Source organism: Sphaerodactylus townsendi, linkage group LG13, assembly GCF_021028975.2.
Source record: "Sphaerodactylus townsendi isolate TG3544 linkage group LG13, MPM_Stown_v2.3, whole genome shotgun sequence".
Taxonomy (NCBI): Eukaryota; Metazoa; Chordata; class Lepidosauria; order Squamata; family Sphaerodactylidae; genus Sphaerodactylus; species Sphaerodactylus townsendi.
In genome coordinates this window covers 3,336,321-3,363,518 of record NC_059437.1, presented here as the reverse complement: position 1 = coordinate 3,363,518, position 27,198 = coordinate 3,336,321, and the positions used below count along the sequence as shown (strand labels likewise).

The 27,198-nt window shown below is 46.7% G+C and overlaps 1 protein-coding gene across 1 annotated transcript in view; it reads right to left on the bottom strand.

The window, feature by feature from the left end:
* Positions 1-27,198, bottom strand: part of TRPC5 (transient receptor potential cation channel subfamily C member 5) — a 250,652-nt gene that overhangs the window by 164,328 nt on the left and 59,126 nt on the right. The window contains exon 2 of the mRNA XM_048514709.1: positions 4,447-4,845. Within this exon, the coding sequence (XP_048370666.1) occupies positions 4,447-4,824 (378 nt within the window). The 5' untranslated portion in view covers positions 4,825-4,845. The remainder of the gene's footprint in view (positions 1-4,446; positions 4,846-27,198) is intronic.

Sequence of the window (27,198 nt, the reverse complement as noted above, 5' to 3'; positions counted from 1 at the left end):
ATAACAAGACAATAAAACAAATCGAATGGCCCCAATAAAAACAATACAAAATCTTAAAACTATTAAAACTATAGCAGCAGTAACCTACAAAAAATGAATGATAATAAAAGGCGTCTGGGATCCAACCCCCAGTGGACAAACCCTGGGCGGCAGGGGGTAGGCAGATGGTCAGATATGTAGCCAGTGCGCGGGCAACAAAAGAGGGGCAGGCTCAGCGGCCGGCCCCCCAAAAGCCCGGTGGAACAACACAGTTTTGCAGGCCCTGCGGAACTCTCCAAGGTCCCGCAGGGCCCTAACTGCTGGAGGAAGAGCGTTCCACCAGGCAGGGGCCAGGGCAGTGAAGGCCCTGGCCCGCGTGGAGGCCAGCCGCATCATGGAGGGGCGGGGGCCACCAACAGATTCACCTCCGCAGATCGGAGGACGCGACTCGGGAGATATGGGGTGAGACGGTCCCGTAGATATGAGGGCCCCTGGCCATAAAGGGCCTTAAAGGTCAAAACCAACACCTTGAAGACAATCCGGAATTCCACTGGGAGCCAATGGGACTAGCAAGGTAAAGTATTAAGGTCAGGGTTGCTAGCCTCCAGGTTGGATTGTATCCCACTGAGGTCTCTGAACTTCCAGGCTCCATCTCCAAATCTCTAGGAGTTTCCTACCCTGGATCTGGGGACCATACCCCCTACCCCCCATGAGTGGGCAAGGGGACCTGGCAATCCCAACTGAGCTGTTAGCAGGGGCAGTTCGAGCAATTATGAAACCCTGGGCTCTCAGCAAGAAAAAACAGGTGGCATGAGATGGTTGGTGGACCAAGTGTGATAATGGCGCAAGAGAATTGCCACTGCTGCCACAGCCACGCTTACTCCCTCTCAAACACGAATTGTTGAGTTACTGGTGAATCCAGAAGAACATAACAGCAGCAATTAATCAAATGAATAGATTATTCATTATATATTCTACAACAGGGCTTGAAAAATCCCAGGCGCATGGTCACCATGGAGCCTAGAAATCTCATTGTGGCACCAAGTATTTTTTGTACCAGCAATAATTAGAAAATATGGTCGTTCATAACCCTGAAGCCTATCAGACTGGTTCCCATATTTTGGGGCAGGCTTCTACATCCTAAGAAAATGTGTTAAATCGTGTTCTATGTCCTGGCAGACATTCTCCAAGGATCCCTGTTGATCAAACCTGTTCCCTCATTTTGTTACCTGTCCCTGCATACTGAGGATAACTTGTTGATGCATATTCTCCCATTCTCCTTTCCTGGGTTATCTGGAAGTTACATCTGATTTAGAAAGATGGATTTATCTTAACCCTGAAGCGCATGCATGCACAAGAACGCCAAGGTGAAACGTAGTCCACAGCCGGCCACTGGATGCTGAGATACATCCTGAAGTGTGCCACAGCATGTTGTCAGACTTAATGTTTGTCGAGTGTATCTTTAATCCAAAGACCGAACAGTATCTTGGCCTTAAGAACATAGAAGAACCAGCTACTGCATGCAGACTGGATGAAAACAGCACTCCGCCTTCAGCGAAGCTTAACAGAGGCATTCAGGCAATGATCCTTGGCACAACCAGAAAGGGGGGGGGGGGCACAAACTGTACAGCAAGTGTGTTGCTATTTTCGATGGTGAGAGGCTCAGGGCATGCCCTTCTGAAGTGCTGCTATAAGGGGGGGAAAGTCTGCCATTGTGTCTATTCTAAGGTGGTTAGGTAAGCATGAAAAACATTGCATTTTAGGGACTAGTGACGATATTCCCTCTGAAACGACATTTCTTTCAGTGGCTACGCCCCCATCCCGGGCAAAAGAGGAGGAGGAGGAGGACAAGGAGAAATCTGGGTTTTTACCCCACTTTTCTCAACCATAAGGAGTCTCAAAGTGGCTTTACAAACTCATTTTCCCTTCCTCTTTCCACAACAGACTTGTGCAGACGAGACAGGTCTATCAAAACTAGGACAAAGAGGCTCAGAGACAGCTTCTACTCTAGAGCTGTGGCTAAGCTAAACTCCGTGGCTTCGTGTTGATGTGTTTGGGGCTGTGTAGGGATGGGTGGAGGAAGGGGAAAGTGAGGATGGGATATGGGTCTGAAATTGTGTGCATCGAGGAATGCTGCTGTAAATTTTCATTGTGCGTGCACAATGACAATAAATGCTTATGCTTATGTATGTATGCTTATGTATGTAGTGAGGTAGGTGAGGCGGAGAGAGATCTGAGAGAACTGTGATTAGCTCAAGGTCAACCACGAGCCTTCAAGTGTAGGAGCGGAGAAACAAACCTGGTTCACTGGATGAGCGTCTGCCGATTATGGAAAAGAGTGGAGGAATCAAACCCGATTCTCCAGATTAGAGTCTACAGCCTTTTAATCACTACGCCACGCTGGCTCTCTGGAATCAATCACTCTATCTTGCCCTGGGAACCAGCAGCCTCCAAATACCCTCTCTCAGTTATAGTCCTGGCCTGGATGGCCCAGGCAAGCCCAGGCTCCTCAGACATCTGAGCTGAGCAGGGTCAGAGTTGTGACATGGACAAACCACCTCTGCCTGTCTCTTGCTTTGAAAGCCCTATGGCCGTGGTGGCGAACCTTTGGCACTCCAGATGTTATGGACTACAATTCCCATCAGCCCCTGCCAGCATGGCCAATTGGCCATGCTGGCAGGGTCTGATGGGAATTGTAGTCCATGAACATCTGGAGAGCCGCAGGTTGCAGACCCCTAGTCTAGAACTTCTTAGACTGCCAAAGAATTTCCGGCAACACACTGATATCATTCGACATCACACAGGAAGTGATGTCATCGTATCATGAGCAAGGGCCCCCCCCCCACCCTCATACAGCCTAGAAGAGATAGAAAAAGTGCAGAGAAGGGCAACGAGGATGATTGAGGGATTGGAGCACTTTCCTTATGACGAGAGGCTGCAGCGTTTGGGACTCTTTTGTTTGGAGAGGAGACGTCTGAGGGGGGATATGATTGAAGTCTATAAGATTATGCATGGGGTAGAAAATGTCGACAGAGAATTTTTTCTCTCTTTCTCACAATACTAAAACCAGGGGGCATACATTGAAAATGCTGCGGGGAAGAATTAGGACTAATAAAAGGAAACATTTCTTCATGCAACGTGTGATTGGTGTTTGGAATATGCTGCCATAGGAGGTGGTGATGACCACTAACCTGGACAGCTTTAAAAGAGGCTTGGACAGATTTATGGAGGAGAAGTCATGTATGGCTAGCACTCTTGATCCTCCTTGATCTCAGATTGCAAATGCCTTAGCAGACAAGGTGCTCGGGACCAGGCCCTTGCTTTCACATCCTGTATGTGAGCTCCCAAAGACATCTGTTGGGCCACTGCGAGTAGCAGAGTGCTGGACTAGATGGACTCTGGTCTGATCCAGCAGGCTCTTTCTAAAGTTCTTATACTGGCAACCCTACTTAACAGGCATTAGTGAGTATTAAACAACACACTTGCAAAATGTACCTCTAAGCCAACATTGAATTTTTGACCCCTTGACTCAAAACTCTCTCAAGGTGGGGAAGTGACCTCCCATGAAGGATGGCTCTATAAACTGGGATAAGCCCAACTGAGTCTCTCTTACATGCAAATTACTCTTTCTGTCCCAGAATGAATTCTTGCCCAGGGTCTATACGAACTCTAGTTTTTGTAGCTTTCACGTTGAACCAGAAGACAGACCAAAAAAATATCATCCCCAGCTGCCCAGCAAGTTCTGAGCATGCATCAACGGTGGCTGCCGTCCAGCCGACTACACAACGAAGCACACTGCCAACTGCACAGATGCAACCCGCTCCAAACACAGCATCTTCTAAATTGTGAGTACATCTCTGAGGAAGCAGGGCACTTGACAGGAAATGTGAGCAAGATGCGTTCAATTTTGGACCACGTCATATTTATTTATTTATTTATTTATAATTAGTTTTATATACCGCCCCTCCCCCCGAAGGGCTCTGGGCGGTGAACAACACAATAAAACAATAGTTACAATAAAAACCCCATTAAAACAACAATCAATAATATTATATTGGCATCCAATCATAAAAACAGAACTTCATAGATCCACCCTGGAAAATAAAACAGAGAAGCGGAGAACCCAGAATGTAAAGAAAAGGGATATGCAAGGATCCCAGTCTCTGTAACTCAGGGCCTTTCCCCACGTTTCTCTCGGCCGCCGTCCGGGCGTCCCCCCGACACCGCGCTCTGCGCGGGGTCATCAAAAGGCGCCCTTTGCAAGGGCGCCAGGGATGCTTCGCGCTGAGGGGGCATGACAGCGGCAGCGTCGGGGAGGCTGAGATGTCACCGTCCCTCTCGTGGAGAGTGCTGGGGGAACCCCGCACTACTCTCCTCAAGTAGCACGGGGCTTAAGGTAAGTGGGGAAAGGCCCTCACACAGCCCAGGTCAGACCCCAGACATTTTGTTTTCATGATCAACACATACCTGCTTCTCCCCACTTGGCTTCCTGTAGTTCAGAAGGAGTTCCACAGCCCCCACCACTTCCTTCCGTATTGCATACAAGAGAGCATCCCCCACGTAGATGTTGTGGCTCAACAGCAACTCCATGATCTCCAGGTTTTCGTTCTCTATGGCTATTAAAAGGGCACTGCGTCCGAGAGGGTCCATGCAGTTGATGTTGATGTTGTAGTAGATCTCTGCCTCTTCCAAGGCATGCTTCACGCTGGCATAGTCCCCCTTCTCCACAGCAATGAGGTAGGCCTTCTCCTCCAAGGAAAGCTCGGCTTCGGCCCGGACAATCTGCAACGGGATCCGATCTCTGTAGGGCGAATAGTTCACCTTTTTGTAATATAGCTGAGCCATTGTTCATAGCGACTGTGAGGTCTGTTTGGGAAAGAAAGCAGAGCGGCTTTTGAGAGACAGCTTCAAAACTCCTTCCAGGAGTAGAAATCGCCACATGCTTAGACATTATTGGGTCAACATACAGGGAATACACATATATGATGGCATCATTAATCCAGCTAGCTGAGGACTCTCTGTTTTCACACCATTACAGGCAATATCCCACATCCACACTCTGAACATAAGAACATAAGAACAAGCCAGCTGGATCAGACCAGAGTCCATCTAGTCCAGCTCTCTGCTACTCGCAGTGGCCCACCAGGTGCCATTGGGAGCTCACATGCAGGAGGTGAAAGCAATGGCCTTCTGCTGCTGCTACTGCTGCTCCCGAGCACCTGGTCTGCTAAGGCATTTGCAATCTCAGATCAAAGAGGATCAAGATTGGTAGCCATAAATCGACTTCTCCTCCATAAATCTATCCAAGCCCCTTTTAAAGCTATCCAGGTTAGTGGCCATCACCACCTCCTGTGGCAGCATATTCCAAACACCAATCACACGTTGCATGAAGAAGTGTTTCCTTTTATTAGTCCTAATTCTGCTACCAAGGTTAGAGAAAGCAATAATGGGAGGTGGGGACGAGCTGACATAACACAGTGATATAACTTTTGGCACTGTGCAACATCCTGGGAATTTCATAAAACTTCTATGGTTTTTACTACAGAGATTTGGGAGATTCCTAGAGTGTTACTGATGCTGTTACGTCACTTCTGGGTGTGCAACTGGAAGTGATGTAATGGCATCATGCAACACTGTTTCGCACAGTGTCTAGCTCCCACAGTGCTTCTGGGGGCTGCCAGAGGAGGGCAAGTAACTCTAACTGAGTCTGATATTGTCTGCTATTGCTGGCAAAGATCAGTTGGGAACATTCCTGAAGCTTTGAGGGCAGAATAGGGGGAGGGCAGGGTTTGGGGTGGGCCAGGATCTCATTAGGTTATAATGCCATAAACTCAAACTCTCCAAAGCTGTCATTGGCTGATTATTCACTGGTGCTCTTCCCCGCAGTGAAGGTAGAAGAAGAAGAAGAAGAGTTTGGATTTATATCCCCCCTTTCTGTCCTGCAGGAGACTCAAAGGGGCTGACAATCTCCTTGCCCTTCCCCCCTCGCAACAAACACCCTGTGAGGTGGGTGGGGCTGAGAGAGCTCCGAGAAGCTGTGACTAGCCCAAGGTCACCCAGCTGGCGTGTGTGGGAGTGCACAGGCTAATCTGAATCCCCCAGATAAGCCTCCACAGCTCAGGCGGCAGAGCGGGGAATCAAACCCGGTTCCTCCAGATTAGATACACGAGCTCTTAACCTCCTACGCCACTGCTGCTCCTCCAGGTAAGTTTCCTCCAGGGCAGAGATTTTGTACTGACGTGATCCCACTCGAGGCGCCAAAGATTCTGGAAGCCTCGCAGTTAGCGAGAGTGAGAAACCCAACGTTTCCCCCTCGAGTTGGGTTTCGCCCCTTGCAGGTTGCTCCCCCGTCCAACAAAAAAATTAAGATTGCTAGATTTTTTCTGGAGCCCTTTAAATTTAACATTGATATTCCTTCTATCGATATTGTGTGGGCTGCTATCACTGTTTTTGTTTTTTCAGGTAAATTCCAATTGCCAACTGCCCCCTCTTGCCCCCGCAGATACGTCGTTGAGCTTGACAACACAAGACAAAGAAAAATCACAAAAAGAACATTTACTGTAAAGACTCACAATATTGTCAGCATCGAGTATTAACACTAAAAAATATTACCACATGCCCTTTGATAAAGTAAATAAAGTTGGATTTTCATAGTTACTGCTGAAAAAAAAACATACTGTTCTCTAAAGATATTTTAACAATTCACTAATCATCAATTGAGGGTTTTTCCCTATTTAATCTGATAATCTGCTTAATCTAATAATCTATCCAGGTCTTCCAATCACCCAAAACATTCAACTAAATTCTCTGTTTCTTCCAGAACCGTAGCACAGAGATCAGTTCCTCTGGAGAAAATGGCTGCCTTGGAGGATGAACCCCCCGGCACAACACTCTGCTGAGATCCCTGCCTTCCTCAAGCTCCAGCCCAAAATCTCCAGGAATTTCCAGATCCGGAGTTGGCAACCCTAATTGAACCCACAGTGCGGAATGCCTGCGGTGCTTCCTGTTTTGTGACAGTTGGAAGAAGAAGAAGAGTTGGATTCATATCCCCCCTTTCTCTCCTGTAGTGTTCATGTCTCTCCTCAAAGGGGCTTACAAACTCCTTTTCCTTCCCCCCCTCACAACAAACACCTTGTGAGGTGGGTGGGACTGAGAGAGCTCTGTAGAACTGTGACTAGCCCAAGGTCACCCAGCTGGCGTGTGTTGGAGTGCACAGGCTAACCTGAATTCCCCAGATAAGTCTCCACAGCTCAAGCGGCAGAGCGAGGAATCAAACCCGGTTCCTCCAGATTACAATGCACCTGCTCTTAACCGCTACGCCACTGCTGCTCCCTCAGTTGATGCAGATTCTCGGCATGTGTAAATCAGGCACCGTTCTACTGCAGGCAATGAAGCTCTCTCGCCTTTCCCCCAAGGCCCAGTCTAACGAATCAATGTTGTTTCTGTTACCTTTTCCCTGGCGGAAGATTTCACTTCTCCCGTGTTCTTCATGTGACCCTGCAATGGTTTCATTTACATCCTGACACGTTCAATTATTTTTAGCGTAACCCTCTCTCTTTGCTTCATTTATAACTAACCCCCCAAAATGGCTCAGTTGCAAAAAAACAACAACAACAGACCAGTTCCGTGCCCCCCTCCTTTTCCCTGGAGCCCCGGCTGCAAATGAAACTTCAATTCTCTATATCCATTTGATCCCAAGGAGAATAAAAAGTCCCCACTCATCAAGCACAAGAGCAGAGACATAGGAGGTGATGTAAAGGGGAGGGGGGGGGAGAGAGAGAGAGAGACTTCCAACAGGGAATTCTGCGATGGTCCATTAATTGGTGGTGGTGGGGGGGTGTTTTCAAGTTGCAGCCACTGGGACCAGCCAAACTGCAATCGTATCAAGATCTAAACAAATCCATCCAGAGACAAAGTAGAATTGCTCCCCGCAATACACTTGCAACCCCCCCCCCAGCCCCCATTTAGTCTTCTATCAGGTGGTCAAATGATATTTTTTAACGTAAGCAAATGTAAGTGAAAAGGTGTAGAAGGTCATTTATTTATTCATTCATTCATTCATTCATTCATTCATTCATTCATTCATTCATTCATTCATTCATTCATTTATTTATTTACTAACTAACTAACTAACTAACTAACTAACTAACTAACTAACAAACTAACTAACTAACTTTATAGGCCGCCTCTTCCCCGAAGGGCTCGAGGCGGCTCCCAACACGGCTGTTTCCAACAGCAAATACTATAACATAAAAGTTAAACCATTAAAACTCAGCAGCAATTAAAAAATAAATTAAAACAACCAGATTGTGTAAAACACATATATGTACAGGAGCCCGATCTAAGGCCAAAGAAGAAAGAAAAAAGAAAAAGAAAAAGGAAGGAGGCAGGCAGGCAGGCAGGCAGGCAGGCAGGCAGGCAGGCAGGCAGGCAGGCAGGCAGGGCCACTCAGAGATGAGGACCTATGGACGCAAGCTTAAACACTGAGCACTCTTAAGACTATTTTTGCCACACATGGTCCAACACAGTGGTGGGATTCAAATAATTTAACAACTGGTTGTTTACAAGCACCATTTTAACAACCGGTTCTGCCGAAGTGGTGCGAACCGGCTGAATCCCACCACTGGTCCAACGTTACCTGCGACAGCTCTGGTTGGGGGAAGCATTTGGGATGATCCAAGGCCCCTCCAAAGCACTGAGACAGGATGGCTGTTTTGGGTCCCTCTACTTCGTAAACCCCACCCTCCCAGCTCCACCCTCAAACCTCCAGGTCAGGAGTTGGCAACCTCTTGCATTTTACGCTCTTTGCCCTGCTCTGCCTTTTGTTTATCTTTTTTCTCTTTCTCCATGTGCATATCTATCTTCTACCTGGGGTCCCTCATCCGGAAGCCTGTGGGAAGTTGCTGCTGGCTTCAGGCCTCAGCAAAGCTCTCATTCCTTGTTGTTTTCTCTAGGAGACGCGGAATAAACGTTTTAAACAAACAAACAATAAATACACAATGTATACAATCATAAATCTGGGATCTTGAGCCCCCACCTGGAGGTTGGCATCCCAGCAGACGGTGCCATTTCTCTGCCTGCAAGACAAGCACAATGACCGCTGTCAAGAGTGGACCAGGATGCCTGAACTGATTTGATCTCTGTTGTGAGAGGATCCAGACAAGTCCGATCTTATCAGATCCTGGAAGCTAAACAGAGTTAACCCTGGTTAGCATTAGGATGGGAGACCGCCAAGGAATACCAGGGTCGTTATGCAGAGGAACATAACAGCAAACCTCCTCTGTTAGTCTCCTGCCTTGGAAACCGTACAGCAGGGGTGGCCAACCTATGGTGCTTCAGATGTTCATGGACTACAATTCCCATCAGCCCCTGCCAGCACAGCCAATTGGCTGATGGGAATTGTAGTCCATGAACATCTGGAGCACCATAGGTTGGCCACCCCTACCCTACAGGTTGCAACTTGACAGCACTTTCACACAAACACAGTGTTAAGAGGAACAACCTGGATAGCTTTAAAAGGGGCTTGGACAGATTGATGGAGGAGAAGTCGATCTATGGCTACCAATCTTGATCCTCCTTGATCTGAGATTGCAAATGCCTTAGCAGACCAGGTGCTCGGGAGCAGCAGCAGCAGCAGAAGGCCATTGCTTTCACATCCTGCCTGTGAGCTCCCAAAGGCACCTGGTAGGCCACTGCGAGTAGCAGAGAGCTGGACTAGATGGACTCTCGTCTGATCCAGCTGGCTTGTTCTTATGTTCTTAGTCAGTCCAAGTGACAGAAGATTCAGCCCACCAAATGGCCCCCGCAAAACCCCAGAGGAGATGTGTGGTGGTGGTGGTCAGGGACTCCCTGATGAAGGGAGCAGAAGCAGTGGTTTGCAGGCCTGACAAGAGGTCTCAAGAGGTGTGCTGTACCCTGGGGGTAAAAATTCATGATGTCACAGAAAGGCTGACAAGACTTGTCAAACGGACTGTCCGTTATCCCTTCCGTTTGAGCCACGAGGGGACAAACAATGCTGCAACGTGCAGCTTTTGGGACATCAGAAGGGATTCTGAGGCTCTAAGAAGGAAGCTGAGCGATCTGGATAGCCCGGTTGTCATTTTATCTCTGCTCCCAGTTGAAGGACATGGCCCAGGGAGGGAAAGAAGAACTGCCAGGTGAACAACTGGCTGTGCGGATGATGCCGCCAGGCAGGGGCGTAATGTCCATTGGGCAAGGTGGGCAGCTGCCCAGGGCATCACCTTGTGGGGGGCACCAAAAATGCAGGGTTGGTTTTGGGGTATTCCGTTTTTGGCCTGCAGGGGGGCGCAGTTTTAGACTAGCGGCACCAAAATCTCAGCGTATCATCAGGAGACTGTCCTTATGCTTTCCCCCATGTTTGGTGCGGTTTGGTTCAGGGGGGCCAAAGTTATGGGCCCTCAAAGGGGGAGCCCCCATCCCCCATTCTTTCCAATGGGAGCTACGGAGATGGGGGCTACCCTTTTGAGGGTCCATAACTTTGTCCCCATTGAACCAAACTGTACCAAACTTGGGGGGTAGCATAAGGACAGTCTCATGATGATACGCTGAAATTTTGGTGGCGATGTGTCTAAAAATGCACTCCCTGCAGGCACCAAGGAAGTGGTGCAAAAAATATTTTTTGGTCGTGGTGGGGTGGTCGCCCATGGGGGGGGGAGCATCCAACTCAGGTTTTGCCCAGGGCTCCAGTTTGCCTCATTACACCCCTGCTAACAGGGACATTTTGGCATCTTGGACCATGGTCCATGATCTGAAGATGGCAAGGGATGAGATGTAGGTAGGACCATTTTTGTTAGCAGGCTCGAAAACCTGCCCAGAAGGGCTTGAAAAAGGGGGAAATCACCAAAGTGGAATTCAAACGAATAGCCAGGAAGTATAGGGAGAAAGTCAGAAAAGCTAAAGCACAGCATGAACTCGGGCTTGCTAAAGAAGTTAAAAACTATTTTAAAAGGCTTTTTTAGCGATGTCCATAGCAAAAGGAAGAAAACAGATATGGTAGGGTCACAGAATAGAGAAGACGGCAAAATGCTAGCACGGAACAGAGAAAAGGCAGAACTATTCAACACCTTCTTTGCCTCAGCCTTTTCCCAAAAGGAAAATAGTGCTCAACTAGGAGAAAGTGGAACAGAAGATGCAGTAGGGGAAAATTCAGCACAGAATAAATAAAGAGGTAGTAAGGGAATACCTGGTTATATTAAATAAATTCAAATCTTCAGGGTCTGATGAACTACATCCCAGGGTATTAAAAGAACTAACAAAAGTGATCTCAGAGGACCCAAACAATCACTGCTTAGTCAGCCTGACATCAATACCAGGGAAGATTCTAGAGAAGATAATTAACTAGACCAGTGGCTCTCAACCTGTGGGTCGCACGGGGTCGCCTAAGACTCTGCATCAGTGTTCTCCATCTGTAAAATGGACAAATGTTAGGGTTGGGGGTCACCACAACATGAGGAACTGTATTAAAGGGTCGCGGCATTAGGAAGGTTGAGAACCACTGAACTAGACAGTCTGTAAGCACTTAGAAGGGAATGATGTAATCCCCAAAAGTCAACATAGGTTTCTCAAAAACAAGTCATGCCAGACTAATCTTATCTCTTTTTTTCTTTTTTTATGAGAGAGACAAGCTGCTAGGTATCCGAGCATAGCATGGAGCTACTTGAAGCACGATTCCATGCAGAATGTATTTATTTATTTGCCACCTTTCTCCCTTACAGAGCTCAAGTCTGTTTACATCGTGGACAAAATACATAAAATAAAATACATTAAAAACATGCAAACTGGTATAACCAAATGCAGTCTGAAATAAAAACCACCTTCAACTGCCTCAAAAGGGTGGGGGCCAGATGGAATTCTCTGGGGAGATTGTTCCATAAACATGGGGCTGCCACTGAGAAGGCGCGCTCTCACGAACCTAACAAATAACCTCCTTTAATTGACAGGACAGTCAGGAGTGCCTCTCCTTGTGGTTTTAATTCCTCATCAGGAAAACATGGTAGAAGATAGTCCTTTATATGCCTCTGTCCCAAGCCGTGTAGTATACAGGAAGAAATCAACATATACATCCGCTTCATGTTTTATGAGGAACATTCACAAGCTATAAGAAAGGGGGAGCCAGGCACATTTGGCTCTGCACCTCAATGCAGATATGCGCTGTCACGCCAACCCCCTTCCCACTGAACTTGGCAGACGCATCTGATGCAGGTGGACAAGTACTCTTCTGTCCTGGTCAGAGGCAGGTATGCAGCCCTAAGCCCTAAGGAGCAGCAGTGGCGTAGGAGGTTAAGAGCTGGTGTATCTAATCTGGAGGAACCGGGTTTGATTCCCAGCTCTGCCGACTGAGCTGTGGAGGCTTATCTGGGGAATTCAGATTAGCCGGTACACTCCCACACACGCCAGCTGGGTGACCTTGGGCTAGTCACAGCTTCTCGGAGCTCTCTCAGCCCCACCTACCTCACAGGGTGTTTGTTGGGGGGGGGGGAAGGGCAAGGAGATTGTAAGCCCCTTTGAGTCTCCTACAGGAGAGAAATGGGGGATATAAATCCAAACTCTTCTTCTTCTTCTAAGTCTAAATCAGAAAAGCCATCCTGACATGCAGCCATGAAATGCAGAGGGCCACCTGACCTCTTCTGTCTTGCAACACGGCCGGAAATGAGCAAAATGATGCAATGCAGGCGTCAAGAAGCCATCCAGGTATTCACCTGGCTCTGCTGCTCATTGCAAGTTACCTAGACTGGATAGGCGATAACATGAAAGGGGGTGAGCCAGCATGGTGTAGTAGTGGCTATCAGTGGCAGACCCTAATCTGAAGAACTGGGTTTAATTTCCCTCTTCTCCACATGAGCGGTGCACTCCTAGGTGGTGAACTGGATTCATTTCCCCTGTTCCTCCACATGATGCCTGCTGGGTGACCTTGGGCTAGTCACAGTTCTTCAGAACTCTCTCAGCCCCACCTACCTCTCAAGGTGTCAGTTGTGGGGAGAGGAAGGAAAAGGAGTATATAAGTCGCTGTAAGTCTCCTTCAAGGTTGAGAAAAGCGAGGGATAAAAACCAACTCCTTTTCATCCACCTATGGCAGTGGTGGTGAACCTTTGGCACTCCAGATGTTATGGACTACAATTCCCATCAGCCCCTGCCAGCATGGCCACTTGGCCATGCTGGCAGGGGCTGATGGGAATTGTAGTCCATAACATCTGGAGTGCCAAAGGTTCGCCACCACGGACCTATGGTGTGCTATGCTTGCAAGTAATCAAGGACCCAATTCGAGAGAAAATTAAGGCTTTTAGAATGAATGTAAAAAGGGAAACAGTGAAGTTTCCCCATCCTATTCTCTCTCTCTCTCTCTCTCTCTCTCTCTCTCTGTGTGTGTGTGTGTGTGTGTGTGTGTGTTTAAGCACCTGAATGTGTGACAAGCTTTTCTACAGATTACAGCTGAAGATGGCGTCTGAAACAGAAGAGAGGATTTTTAGAACAACAGATTCTGAATATCTGCTACCTGCCTTTGCCAATTGTTGGCACTGAAAAAACTGCAGGCCTCTTATTATGTTTGTTGAATGCTATACCGGAGCGCGAACGATTTAGCGCTGAGGCTCACTTTCATTTGGAGTTTGGCTGCGGCGGAGCTGTTTATAGAAATCGGTCTGATCAGCTGTTACTCAGGTTGGCCTACAGTGAAATTCAGAGACCTGGAATGATCTGGAAAGATCTGTTATCTGTCGGGAGTATATATATTTTTTTGATAGATTTTTTTTTGATAGATTTGTGAATTTTTCATTAAAAAAATCCTATCCAAGAAATTCTTATGCATTTTAAAATGTTATTATTCAAGTTATGCATATAAACTAAATGATTATTGTATTGTCAAAGGCTTTCACGGCCGGAATCACTGGAGTGTGGCTGTATGGCCGTGTTCCAGTAGCCTTTTCTCCTGACGTTTTGCCTAGTTGGCATCTTCAGAGGATCGTCAGCCTGGAAACCCCACAACACTTCAATGATTATTTCTACTGTTCTAGTTGTGTCTTTTTTCAGATTGCAATTATCTTGGACAACCTTTTTTTTCGCATTTGCTTTAGGTGGGGAAGTAGTATATATTGTCTGCTGTTGATGTTATCATTTATGTATATTAACTAATAATAGAATAATAGAAAAAATTGCCTCTATAGGACTGTCAGTGGATTCACTTTGTCCTTTGTCTTATTCAGAAGCTTACAGAAAATTAAAAGGTCAACTATTGGATAGAGAGTTCTCTACTCTAATCACCACGGAAGCTAAGAAAAAACGTGTACCCCTCAGCTTCTCTCTTCCATTTGAACGGGGTCACTTGGCAATAATTCACTACCTGTATTGCTTAATAAACCCTGCTCAAAGGAGAGCCATAATGTGGTTTCGCCAGGTTTAATGTTATGTCTTCTGCCTTGTTACATGGTGATTCAATAAGCAAGAAAAGGCTAAAAAAGATTGTGCCCATGTAACGCATGGCTCAGCTTGAATCTGTAATTCACCAACTACTACACTGTCTCAGATTCAAGGAAATCAGATCCAAGTATGTGAATCTTACTCCTTTACATTTACCCCATCTCCCTGATTTATTTAGATTACACTACCGTGTTTCCCCGAAAATAAGACAGTGCCTTATATTAATTTTTGCTCTCCAAGATGCACTATGTCTTATTTTCAGGGGATGTCTCATTTTTCCACTCCACTGGTAAGTTCCTGTTCGACGGGCATGCTTCCAAACAAAAACTTGGCTACGTCTTACTTTCGGGGGATGTGTTATATTTAGCACTTCGGCAAAACCTCTACTACATCTTATTTTCAGAGGATGTCTTATTTTTGGGGAAACAGGGTACTTGTTGGACAATCCTGATCCTTCTCTCTGTATGATAGTGGCAGACTTTCTCCTGGAAATTACTAAACGCCAGTAGATTTCCTTCGACCTAACATTTATGTCCTGTATTGTATATGCTTTTTAATCCGTTTTTTATTATTGTTGTCCTGCTGTCTATGCCAATAAAGGCTTGCATTTAAAAATGAAAACTAATAATAAAGATATTCAAAAGGAAATGTGGCATTAGCAGAAGCTGCCACCACAGCTTAAGGATCTTCCCTGTGTGACTGAACGAAAGCTGGGTAGCCATTTTGCACCTGGCAGTCACCATTTTGTGGCTGTGCCAGCCACATTTTCACAGAATTCCAAAGGTGCCTGCAGGCTACAAAAGTTGGGGACCCTGAGTAGAGGATCAGACCAGGATTTGGGAGACCCAGGTGAGAATCCCTCCTCTGTCATGGAAGCTCACTGGCCAGTCACACAATGGCTCATTCCGCACACGCAGAATAATGCACTTTCAAACTGCTTTCAGTGCTCTTTGAAGCTGTGCGGAATAGCAAAATCCACTTGCAAACAGTTGTGAAAGTGGTTTGAAAACGCATTATGTTGTGTGTGCGGAAGGGGCCAATGTCTCCCTAAAGTAGCTCACAGGGTTATTTGGAGGATAAAATGGAGGTAGGGGGAATAATGCAACCTTCTGTAGGGAAAAAGGTAAATCTGTGTACTCGGAAGAATCCATTTGCTTCTATTTGCCAATTCCCCAAATCTAGATGGCCTCATTAGGTAAATCAAATGCACGAATTTCAGCATTGGCCAGCCGTTGTTCTTTGCTCTTGGCGACTACCAAAAAAGAAGCAGCGGGGGTTTCCCTTTCATTTTGTTCTGGGCAGGATTTGCTTGAGTTTTCATTTCCAATAGCAGAAAAGCTTGTCAGAGGATTGAGGGATCTAGCATGTCAATAGTAACTGAGGCTTCCCTCGCTGGCTAGAGAAAACGGAATGCTGGACAGGGCTAGTTTCATACTCAGTACTTAAAAAAATAGTGTTTTTAACTTTGCACTAGAGCCAGACAGATTCTTTTTCATTTTGTAAGTAGAAGGCTAGCTGCACATTTCACCCCTTAACGCTGGTGTGATGAATTCGAACACTTAGCCTTACTTACTGTAGTTCGAACAGAGCACACAAGGAGTTCAGTCAGGACTGCGAAAAGAGGTGTTGTGAAGAAGAAGAGGAAGAAGAGGAAGAAGAAGAGGAAGAGGAAGAGGAAGAGGAAGAAGAAGAAGAAGAAGAAGAGGAAGAAGAAGAAGAAGAAGAAGAAGAAGAAGAAGAAGAAGAAGAAGAAGGAGGAGGAGGAGGAGGAGGAGGAGGAGGAGTTTGGATTTATATCCCCCCTTTCTCTCCTGTAGGAGACTCCAAAGGGGCTGATAATCTCCTTGCCCTTCCCCCCTCACAACAAACACCCTGGGAGGTAGGTGGGGCTGAGAGAGCTCCGAGAAGCTGTGACTAGCCCAAGGTCACCCAGCTGGCCTGTGTGGGAGTGTACAGGCTAATCTGAATTCCCCAGATAAGCCTCCACAGCTCAGGCGGCAGAGCTGGGAATCAAACCCGGTTCCTCCAGATTAGATACACGCGCTCTTAACCACCTACGCCACTGCTGCTCAGAAGCTGAAGATTTGGAGCGGGAGCTTAGAAAGTATGCGATGCAATTAAAACCCTCCTTTGATGCTGCCATTTTCTGCAAGAGAAATCATCACTGTAGTCTGGAGAGCCGCTGTAATTCTGGGAGGATTCCAGGTCTCGCCTTGAGGTTTGCGACCCATTCCCACTCCAACCCCTCTGCCTTTTGCTGAGGCACTCTGGCGTTGCCCACTGACTACCAAGGGAGCCTGCATCCTATCCAGTTACACATAGCCCTCCTCACACTCCTCAAATCTGCATCAAGCATGGAGAAATGGGGGTGGAAGGTCATACTGCCCCAAAGAGAACAAGGCTGGGCCCCAGATGGAAAACTGGGGTTGGGTCCCCAGGAGCAGCAGTGGCGTAGGAGGTTGAGAGCTGGTGTATCTAATCTGGAGGAACCGGGTTTGATTCCCAGCTCTGCCGCCTGAGCTGTGGAGGCTTATCTGGGGAATTCAGATTAGCCTGTGCACTCCCACACACGCCAGCTGGGTGACCTTGGGCTAGTCACAGCTTCTCGGAGCTCTCTCAGCCCCACCTACCTCCCAGGGTGTTTGTTGTGAGGAGGGAAGGGCAAGGAGATTGTAAGTCCCTTTGAGTCTCCTGCAGGAGAGAAAGGGGGATATAAATCCAAACTCCTCCTCCTCCTCCTCCTCCTCCTCCTCCTCCTCCTTCTTCTTCGTCCTCCTCCTCCTCCTCCCCACCAAAACCTCTCTCCCACCTCCAAGCATCCATGATGGCATCTCTGGAGTTCTATATCTGTGTCAATAGTCCCAGCCGTGCCACATCTCAGGAGGCGACGTAGCTTCCCCTCCCTTCAGGAGGAGCCGAACCTGGTGGAATTTTAGTGTGACCAAAGACAGAAGTCCTCTATGGCTTTGCACGTATTTCAGACCCTTCTCTGCACTCTGAATTACATTTGGCAGCAAGTGCGAAATTTCAGCAATCTCGCTTCCCAGGGCTGTGGCTTGTTAAACGGGGAAGCAGAGATAAGAACAAACCTTTCCCTGGGAGTGACTTCTGATCATGGAATCTTACTCATGCAAGCATGTGGAGCGTAGCGACTGTGCCGTGCCAAGTGGAACTGCGGGAGGCAGAAATCAACACACGCCGTCTCTGCGCAGTACATTTGCATCCGTGTGTTATTTATTTATATCCTGCTTTTCCCCCTAGTTAAGACTGGCATGACTCAATTTAATATGAGGAAGGCTCTGACAGCACTACGGTTTCAATCAATGCCAACAAATTATCTAGAAGGTAGATGTGCTCAAATACCAGTTGAACAACGAATTTGTATTTGCAGACATGAAGTAGAGGATCTACCTCATTATGTACTGAACTGCCCCCTGTATGCAGAGCCTAGGGCTAAGTTTCTGCACAGTTTTATATCTCGGTCCCAGGTGTATTTTGAGTCAGATAAAATATACCTTCTCCTTGCAGATTTGGATGCTTACATATCCTATAGGGTTGGCCTTTTCGCTTTGGCAGCCTCAAAGATCCGTTCCAAGAATGCACAAAAGTAAACGATTAAACTAAAAACTGTATAGGATATGTCTGAATCCAATTTAGACACATTGGGGGGGGGGGGGATTGTGATGGACTTCGTGTCCACATAATTGATTTTTAGTCGTAAATTTTTATCTGTTTGTATATTAAGCTGGATTAGATGTTTTAATGTAGTAATATTGTAATGGCCTACGGCAGTGATGGCAAACCTTTTCGAGACCGAGTGCCCAAACTGCAACCCAAAACCCACTTATTTCTCGCAAAGTGCGAACACGGCAATTTAGTCTGAATGCGAAGGTTTTAGTAAAGAAAAAACGATTGGCTCCGAGGCACACGTCACTCGGGGGTAAGCTTGGTGGTAGTCGGTGGCTTTGCTTTGAAGCAACTGTGCAATGCTTCAACAGGTGAATCATGGCCCTAGGAGGGTTTACTTAGAAGCAAACCCCACTGCCAGCAACCGAGCTTACTCCCAGGTAAAGGATCACGCTTTCGTTCTTCCCATGAAAATCAGTAGGGTTTAACAGCGCTTAACAGGGTTATCTACACTGCTTCCCCAAAACTAGGTCTTAGGTTTAATGCTAATAATCTCCCTGAAATAATTACACTATTATCACATGACGAATTCTGTACACGCGTGCCCACAGAGAAGGCTCTGAGTGCCACCTCTGGCACCCGTGCCATAGGTTCGCCACCACTGGCCTACGGCTTTACAATAAAGTTGACTTGACTTGACTACCCTAGTTAAGACACAAGGTGGCTTTTCTGGAACACTGTGCTTCCCACCCTCGTTTCCCCACTACAACTGCCCCGTGAAGTAGACCAGACTGAGAGTTTGTGACAGGTCACCCCGTTAGCTTCCACAGTAGAAGAGGGCATTCAAACTTGGGTTATCCAGGGTTCCAAGCTGACCACTCTACCCATGACACCACACTGGCAATGTGACCTAAAAAGGCAATGACCTCCCTACCTGCTGGTGTTCAATCAAGTCTGGAAAACTTCTGCAGAATTTCAAAGGTTTGCTCCAAAGAATCCTCCAAAGAAACAAGCAGAGGAATATTTCTGTCCCTGAAGACATGGACATGTGATCTTCCCTCTCTCAGGAACTTGGAATGGGGGTCACACCCCATAAAACCAATGAGCAACTGAATCAAGATAGATGAGGAAGCCCCTGTTTATACAACACAAATGTGTGGAATTCTCTGCTGCAAGATTCAGTGATGGGCAATAAATTACATGGCTTTAAACGTAATCACAGAGGAACAGAATCACAGGGAACATCCATGTTCAGGGTCAGTATACTTCTGAATGCTAGGAGATGCTGGGGACTATCAACAGGAGAGGAATTGTCCTACACTGAAGAAAGATCCTGGCAGGCAGACCTTCCTTAGAAAGGCGGACATGAAGTTGCCTTATATAGAATCAAAACATCAGTCCATCCATGGAACAATTACCTTGGGGCTCTTCATTGACAGTGGGCTTACAGTGGGCTCTCCTCGCGCTTCTCTGTTTAAACGCAAGGAGGCAACCCGTAGCCTGTAGTGCAGTTTGTCTGCCAGGCCTCTCCTTCTTTCGGTTCTCTTAACTTCGCCCATCAACAACCTTCAAGGCACAGATCTCACCAAACTGGGTAGTCTCAAGACTAGAGCTGATATTCTCTCCCCTTCCCTTCCCCTCCTCTCCCTACTCTCCCAGCATTACAACAACCTTTTTCCACATTCATATAAATGGTAAGCTTTGTTTTATGAAACTATCACAGCACAGTTTATTTCTAAAGACTTGTCTGAAATAAAGTCTTATAAAGCAGAGTGGGGGAGGGGAATCCTGCTTGCACAGTTCCTTGCAAAAGTCAACTCTCTGTTGTTATTATTATACTAAGATATCGATACCTTGCTGTAAGCATTTAGGAGAAGCACAAAGGAGCCGGCAGCATTGAAGTGGGGCAAGGGGGAAAGTGTGAGGGCAATGCAAGGGAGAGGGAAGGCAGGCTGTGGGTGGAGGGAAGATGTCTGGACAGTGGCGTACCTAGGCAAACTGGAGCCCTGGGCAAAACCTGAGTTTGATCCCCCCCCCGGGTGGCCACCCTCCCCCACCATGACCAAACAAAGATTTTTTCCACCAGGTCGTTTCAAAGTCACCATCACATTATAGAACATCCCCCAACTCACAAATCTGAATACAGCAGAAATATTTTTTGAAAACATTTTCAAAATGCTTTCAAAATGTTTTATTACTGCTATAAAAACATTTTATGGTGTTGTATCCAGTCCCCCCAGTTGGGGGAAACAGCATCACTTTCAATGTTATTTAAACTGGGGACCCCAGATTCTCCCTTTAAGGTGGATTTAAAAGGAAAATCTGGGCTCCCTAGTTTAAACAAGTGATGCTGGAATCCACCCCCAAACAACATTATTTTCAATGGTGTTTAAACTAGGGAGCCCAGATTCTCCTTTTAAATACACCATAAAGACAGAATCTGGGGTCCCCAGTTTAAACAACATTGAAAGTGATGCTGTTTTGGGGTGGATTATCCCCCACCCTGAAATAGCATCACTTTCAATGTTTAAACTGGGGACCTCAGATTCTCCCTTTAAATCCATGCCAAAGGGGGTAGATTTAATAACAACAAGAACAACAACAACAACTTTTATTAGGCATCGAGAGAATAAAAAAAGAAAGAAAGAAAACAAGCATTGGAAGGAAGGGGATGGATTTAAAAGGAAAATCTGGGGAAATTTAGGGGGTGCCTGCTGTCAGGGGTGCAATTATTAAGATAGCAGCACCACAATTTCAGAGTATCTTCGTGAGACCCTACTGATGATACCACTCAGGTTTGGTGAAGTTTGGTTCAGGGGGTCCAAAATTATGGACCCTCAAAGGTGTAGCCCCCATCTCCTATTAGCTTCCATTGGAAACAATGGGGGATGGGGGCACTCCCTTTGGGAGTCCATAACTTTGGACTCCCTAAACCAAACCTCACCAAACCTGGGTGATATCATCAGGAGAGTCTCCCGAAAAATCCCTGAAATTTGGTGCTGCTAGACTAAGAACTGCGCCCTCTGCAGGCCAAAAACGGAAAAACACTGAAAATACCAAAAAACCCCACAAACCTGCAGTTTTTGCACCCCCCACAAGGTGGCGCCCTGGGCAACTGCCCACTTTGCCCAATGGGAGGAACACCTCTGTGTCTGGACCAAAGCTGTGCTCACTGGCAATTCTCCCCGTTTGTTATGATCTGCCCAGTTCTGGCTCAATCCTGCCATATCTTCCAGGCAGGACATGGGATCCTCCCTCCCTCCCTCCCTCTCTTCTGTCTGCTTTTGCTTTAGTTTAGTTTTCCAGGCAAAGCCAAATCTGCTAGCTGTTGGCCTCCACAGCACTGGGGAGTGTGGGCTGTTTTGACCGAAGTGAAGACCATGCGGTCTCTGGACCATGGGTCTGGAGGCGGCTCAACCCTTCTTGGGAACTGGTGTTCAGGGGTGGTGTTGTGTGACATGGAGGGGCATGACATGGAGTACAATGGAAGGTGTTTTGGCACTTAAACGTTCGTTCTGGCAATAGAAGTCTAAATGTTTTTCCCATATGATGTTTCATAATCAAGACATTATCCAAATACAGAGGCTAATTATTGAACAGTCTGGGGGGCATGATGTCGCTCTGGCAGCGAATTACATCCACTCTGGTGGATTAAAAGTCAAGCTAGAAGTGGCCTCGCTTGCCGCAGAGAGAATGAAAAGTGAAAGCGGGGTTCCAGGGCACAGGCCCATGCAAGAAATCTTATCGCAATGGACACTTGCCCCCACCACACAGCAGACACCTTATGCATACTCAGCCAAGATCAACCAGCATTGTCTACTCATATCAGAGGGCCCCATCCTGTCAGTGGGGAGGGAATGATGGATGCTTGCTCTCACCCAGGGGTCAGCTATATCCTGTTTCGGCCATTTGCCCTTGAGGGCCTGGTTTAGCTCAAACCACTATCAGTGTGAAATGCCACCTTGTTTTGTAGTTTCGATTTCCTTTGTATGCTCTCTCTCTCTCTGATTCTGTGGGTCCCTTCCATCAGCCGTATCAACAGGGAGATTCACTAAAACCCCTTACCGTCAAAGGCTATGAATATGCAACGGGAAAAGTGTTGACTCTATAGACCATATTTTACTTTATTGTCCACTTTACACAGTACCCAGAGTCAAATACTTGTCACCCCTGCTACTCAAAAAAAGAGTATGCATCTGACTTGCAAAAGATTACCTTTCTGTTGGACAGCCCCAGTAGTGATGCAAATGATGCAGTCACCAAATTTTTGGATTTGTATATAAAACAGCGCTTTAGGAGCAAATCCTGAACATCAGCCTTCTCTACCTGTACATTTATTTTAGCTTCCCTCTACTTGGTTAAGTGGATCTGTGTATATAATGTTGTTATGCCAATAAAGGTTCTTTGTTGTTGTTTGTTGATTCTGTGGGAACAGAGGATACATAAGAATATAAGAACATAAGAACAAGCCAGCTGGATCAGATCAGAGTCCATCTAGTCCAGCTCTCTGCTACTCGCAGTGGCCCACCAGGTGCCTTTGGGAGCTCACATGCAGGATGTGAAAGCAATGGCCAGCAGTCTGCGGCTGCTGCTCCCGAGCACCTAGACTGTTAAGGCATTTGCAATCTCAGATCAAAGAGGATCAAGATTGGTAGCCATAAATCGACTTCTCCTCCATAAATCTGTCCAAGCCCCTTTTAAAGCTATCCAGGTTAGTGGCCATCACCACCTCCTGTGGCAGCATATTCCAAACACCAACCACACGTTGCGTGAAGAAGGGTTTCCTTTTATTAGTCCTAATTCTTCCCCCCAGCATTTTCAATGGATGCCCCCTGGTTCTAGTATTGTGAGAAAGAGAGAAAAATTTCTCTCGTCAACATTTTCTACCCCGTGCATAATTTTATAGACTTCAATCATATCCCCCCTCAGATGTCTCCTCTCCAAACTAAAGAGCCCCAAACGCTGCAGCCTCTCCTCATAGGGAAGGTGCTCCAATCCTTCAATCATTCTCGTTGCCCTTCTCTGCACTTTTTCTATCTCCTCAATATCCTTTTTGAGATGCGGCGACCAGAACTGGACACAGTACTCCAAGTGCGGTCGCACCACGGCTTTATATAGGTTCTGGCCTTTTGCTCGTGGGGGGGCGGGGGAAGCGGGGATTTAACCCCGAGCCTCGCTGTGTGATTCTTTAGAATAGTCTTTGCCTGTTCTGATCTTTGGTTTCCCAATAAAGACTACAGCTAATATCTACAGTTTCTTTATTTTGGACTGAAGTCTGACAACTCAGGACCTTAGGTAGAGGTCATTCACATCACCTACAGCTTCACCCCTTTTTAACTGAAGGTGTTGGGGACCTGGAATTTTCTATATACCAAGCAGAGGCTCTTCCACCGAGTCTCAGCCCCTCTCTCAAACAGGATGTAGCACTACATGACCCCTTGGTCTGATCCTGCAGGGCTCCGATGATTTCCTCTAAATATAGAAAACCGTCATCACTCGCATTCTCGCTTTAACCTGGGAAAGTTTCACTGACTCAGAACGAGCACAATTTGTCCAATGAATCCTCAGCCGTGAATTATTCATTCGTTTCTTCCCAACAGCCCACAGCTGCTTCCGCTCCTTACCGAGGCTGCTGCTGGGAGGCAGGAATCAAGGCGTGCCACATTCCAGTTTGCACCGCAAGGAGACAAGTCGGATTAGATCAAGCAGCGCTAGACCAGACTGGACGGCGAGGGGTGGCACACAGATGCTTTTGAGCTCATTATGCCAGCTTTTAGGTCGGCAACGGTGTCCACGCCAACATCTAACAAACCACCTTACAGGATGACTATTGTGCAGAATCGCTGCTTCCTTTTTGTCGCTCCTTTGCTGAAACGAGCACCGTCATGTCTAAAACGGAGATATGCATTTGATCAACGCCTTTCATTGGTCAAATGCAAATTCTGGACTCTCATTTCCAAGCACACAGTGAATGTGGAACAAGAAAGCATTCAAGATGTACAGAGAAAGATCTTTCTTTTAGCTGGGGTGGGCTGGAAAATATCCATATTTTAAATAATCTGTTTCTCCGCCTTTTGTATCCAGTGGATGAAGCTTAGCTGGGTTTCATCTACATATATCGGATGCTACATTTCTGGCTGTTTTCAGTCTATTCTTTTATACTTATAGCTGATGGGTCAAAGCCACAGTAAGATGTGATTCCAATCACCCTGTTTGGGAATTCAAGCTGTGCATGTCCATGGTACCCTACAAGATGGCTGGCCTAGAAGACAAGAAATTGTTTGAATGCTGGTAATTCATAGGAAACACCCTATATGGGATGACCCAGGCTGGCCTGATCTGAAGAAGGAGGAGGAGGAGGAGGAGGAGGAGGAGGAGGAGGAGGAGGAGGAGGAGGAGGAGGAGTTTGGATTTATATCCCCCATTGTCTCCTGCAGGAGACTCAAAGGGGCTGACAATCTCCTTGCCCTTCCCCCCTCACAACAAACACCCTGGGAGGTAGGTGGGGCTGGGAGAGCTCCGAGAAGCTGTGACTAGCCCAAGGTCACCCAGCTGGCATGTGTGGGAATATACAGGCTAATCTGAATTCCCCAGATAAGCCTCCACAGCTCAGGCGGCAGAGCTGGGAATCAAACCCGGTTCCTCCAGATTAGATACACGAGCTCTTAACCTCCTACGCCACTGCTGCTCCTTAAAGAGGCTAAGCCAGTTATCACCAATTTAGTGAAAATGTTGGTGATGAGAAGGCAAATGCTTCTGAATTCAAACACGGTTCTTATTCCACTGAACGTGTCTGATGCCAATAGTTCTCGCACAGCAGTTATGTAAGTGTCTGTTAAGAGAAGATCATTGATTTTCTATTCATTCAGTGGACAGCTCCGCTTATGAAAGGCTTTCTAGGGCACTGATAGTGCTGGTATCAAAACCCCCTGGAACAGTTCGTTGCCTTCCTTTAATTATCCATAGTTTTTCGGATACCTAATAACTGCAGTGTGCAAACTTTCTGTGTTCAGTGAATCGTTCCCTGCAGGACAACCTACTCACTGTTACCTTGCGCGCCACACAGAAAACAGGGTTGTCAGTCCTGCACCAGCAAAGGCTGGGAGACTGGGGGAGCAGTCTTTACCATAGAGAGTAGGCAAATTTCTATGGCACTGTGGAAAATGTGACCTCACTTCTGGTGGAGGTGTGGAGAATGTGACATCACTTCCAGGTGATGATCTTGGAAACCGTACAATCTCGAAGGCCTTTACCGTAGAGATTGGGACAACTTGTCGAGCTGCCAATGACACGATTACCCCCCTCTTTCCCCTTCCTATTTTGTAAACCACTAAGGGCAGGGGATTGAATTTGAAGGTGGGGAGTGCAAATCACAAGCATACTGGGAAGGGTTGTTTGGTGCACACACAGTAGGAAAGAGTTTAAGATTTATTTTTTTCCCGCAGCAAGACTAGAAATAGCTCAAAATTGGAAAAACGTTAAATCTATAAAATACGTGAAATGGGATAAAAGGATTTATGAAATAATGAATTGCAATAAATTAACATGGATTTTGAGAGACAACCCGGAAAAATATAACGAAATTTGGCAACCGTACCTTTTATATACGGATGGAAAAAGTAAAGAAAGAAGCGAATGTAAATATATTCAATATATATATTGTATTAAGAGATATGTATGCAAATTCATAAGATACTAAAATATATGTAGGGATAGGGAGGATATTACCCTATTACTGTATAGATTGAGACTGTAAGTATTTGTTCTCTCTTTTCCTTTTAAAATCTAGAAGGACAGATAATAACAACAGTAATATATTGGACGAAGATAACAGCAACAGAGATCACTTGTGAAGTCACTGGAAGTTTAACGAGACAAGGACTATTTTGTGTAAACTTATTTAGGAAGTGTGTTGGATTAGAGGACAGATAGAACAATAAGATTTTTATTTCTTTATTTGTTTTTTATTGCTTTCATTGTAACAGGTTTATACATTATGTAAATATTTTAAATTCAATAAAATTGTATTTAAAAAATTTTTTAAAAAAGATTTATTTTTTCCCCAATTCACAGCCAGCTGGCTATGCCCTCCAGTGGCGTATCGGTGGGGCGGGGATGGCGCCTGGGGACAACATCTTTTCCAGGCACCTCACCCCGCCCCACTCAGGGGCAGGGCTCGGGGGTGGGGGGGCTCGAACAGGCACCACAGCGTCAGGCTAGCTCCTGGGCTACACGCTGTTAAGCCTTGACCCCCGTCTCACTGAAGGGTGAGGGGGCACTGCAGTGGGCCCCTGTCAGAGCTGCCCCTGCCCCTGAGGGAAGCAGGTGGCTCAGACAGGTGCTACAGCAGCAGGTCATCTGCTGGCAGCAGGCTGGCTCTTTCTTTAGGTGCCTCCCTGCACTGACCCAGCTCTTCTGAGCCCAGTCGGTGTGGGAGAAGCGGGGAGTGGGGGTGATTTTGCACCCCCTGCCATTGCTCCTGGGGTCATTTGACCTCTGTCCCCATGGGTGGTACACCACTGATACCCTCCCTAACAATTTGCAAGCTCATGTCCAGGAACCTCCAATAGATAGAACAAAAGAAAGAAGGAAAGGTGAATGGCTAGAGAAGGGATGGTTCTCCACCACCCCCACCGCCAGGTTGGGAGGGCCCATTGAGAAAGGCAATGCACTTGTTCCAGGCCATCAGGGGTGTGGAAAGCTATGGCATCACTTCCTAGAGGGGTGGGCCAAGATAAACTCTTGCTGTCTTGATCTGGAACAAACCAGAGAACCAACCTTGGGGCGGGATGGAACATCACCAAGGATTAAAGATGGCAGCATCAGTCTCTGACCCCCCCCCCAAGCCATCAAGTTGTAGTTCACTTGTAACAACCCTGTGGAGTGTTCGAGGCAGGAGACTTCCCCAGGTGGTTTGTCATTACCTGATTCTGTATAGTGAACCTGGACGTCCCTGATGATCTCCCATCCAAATATTAACCAAAATCAGCCCTGGTTAGCTTCTGAGATCTGATCGGTCTAACCTGGCCTATCCCAGTCAGGCCTAAGGGTTCCTAGAAGCTCTGAATTTATTCCTCATGGTACATACTGGTGGAAAGTGCTGTCAAGTCACAGCTGACTTATGGTGACCCTGTAGGGTTTTCAAGGCAAGAAACATTC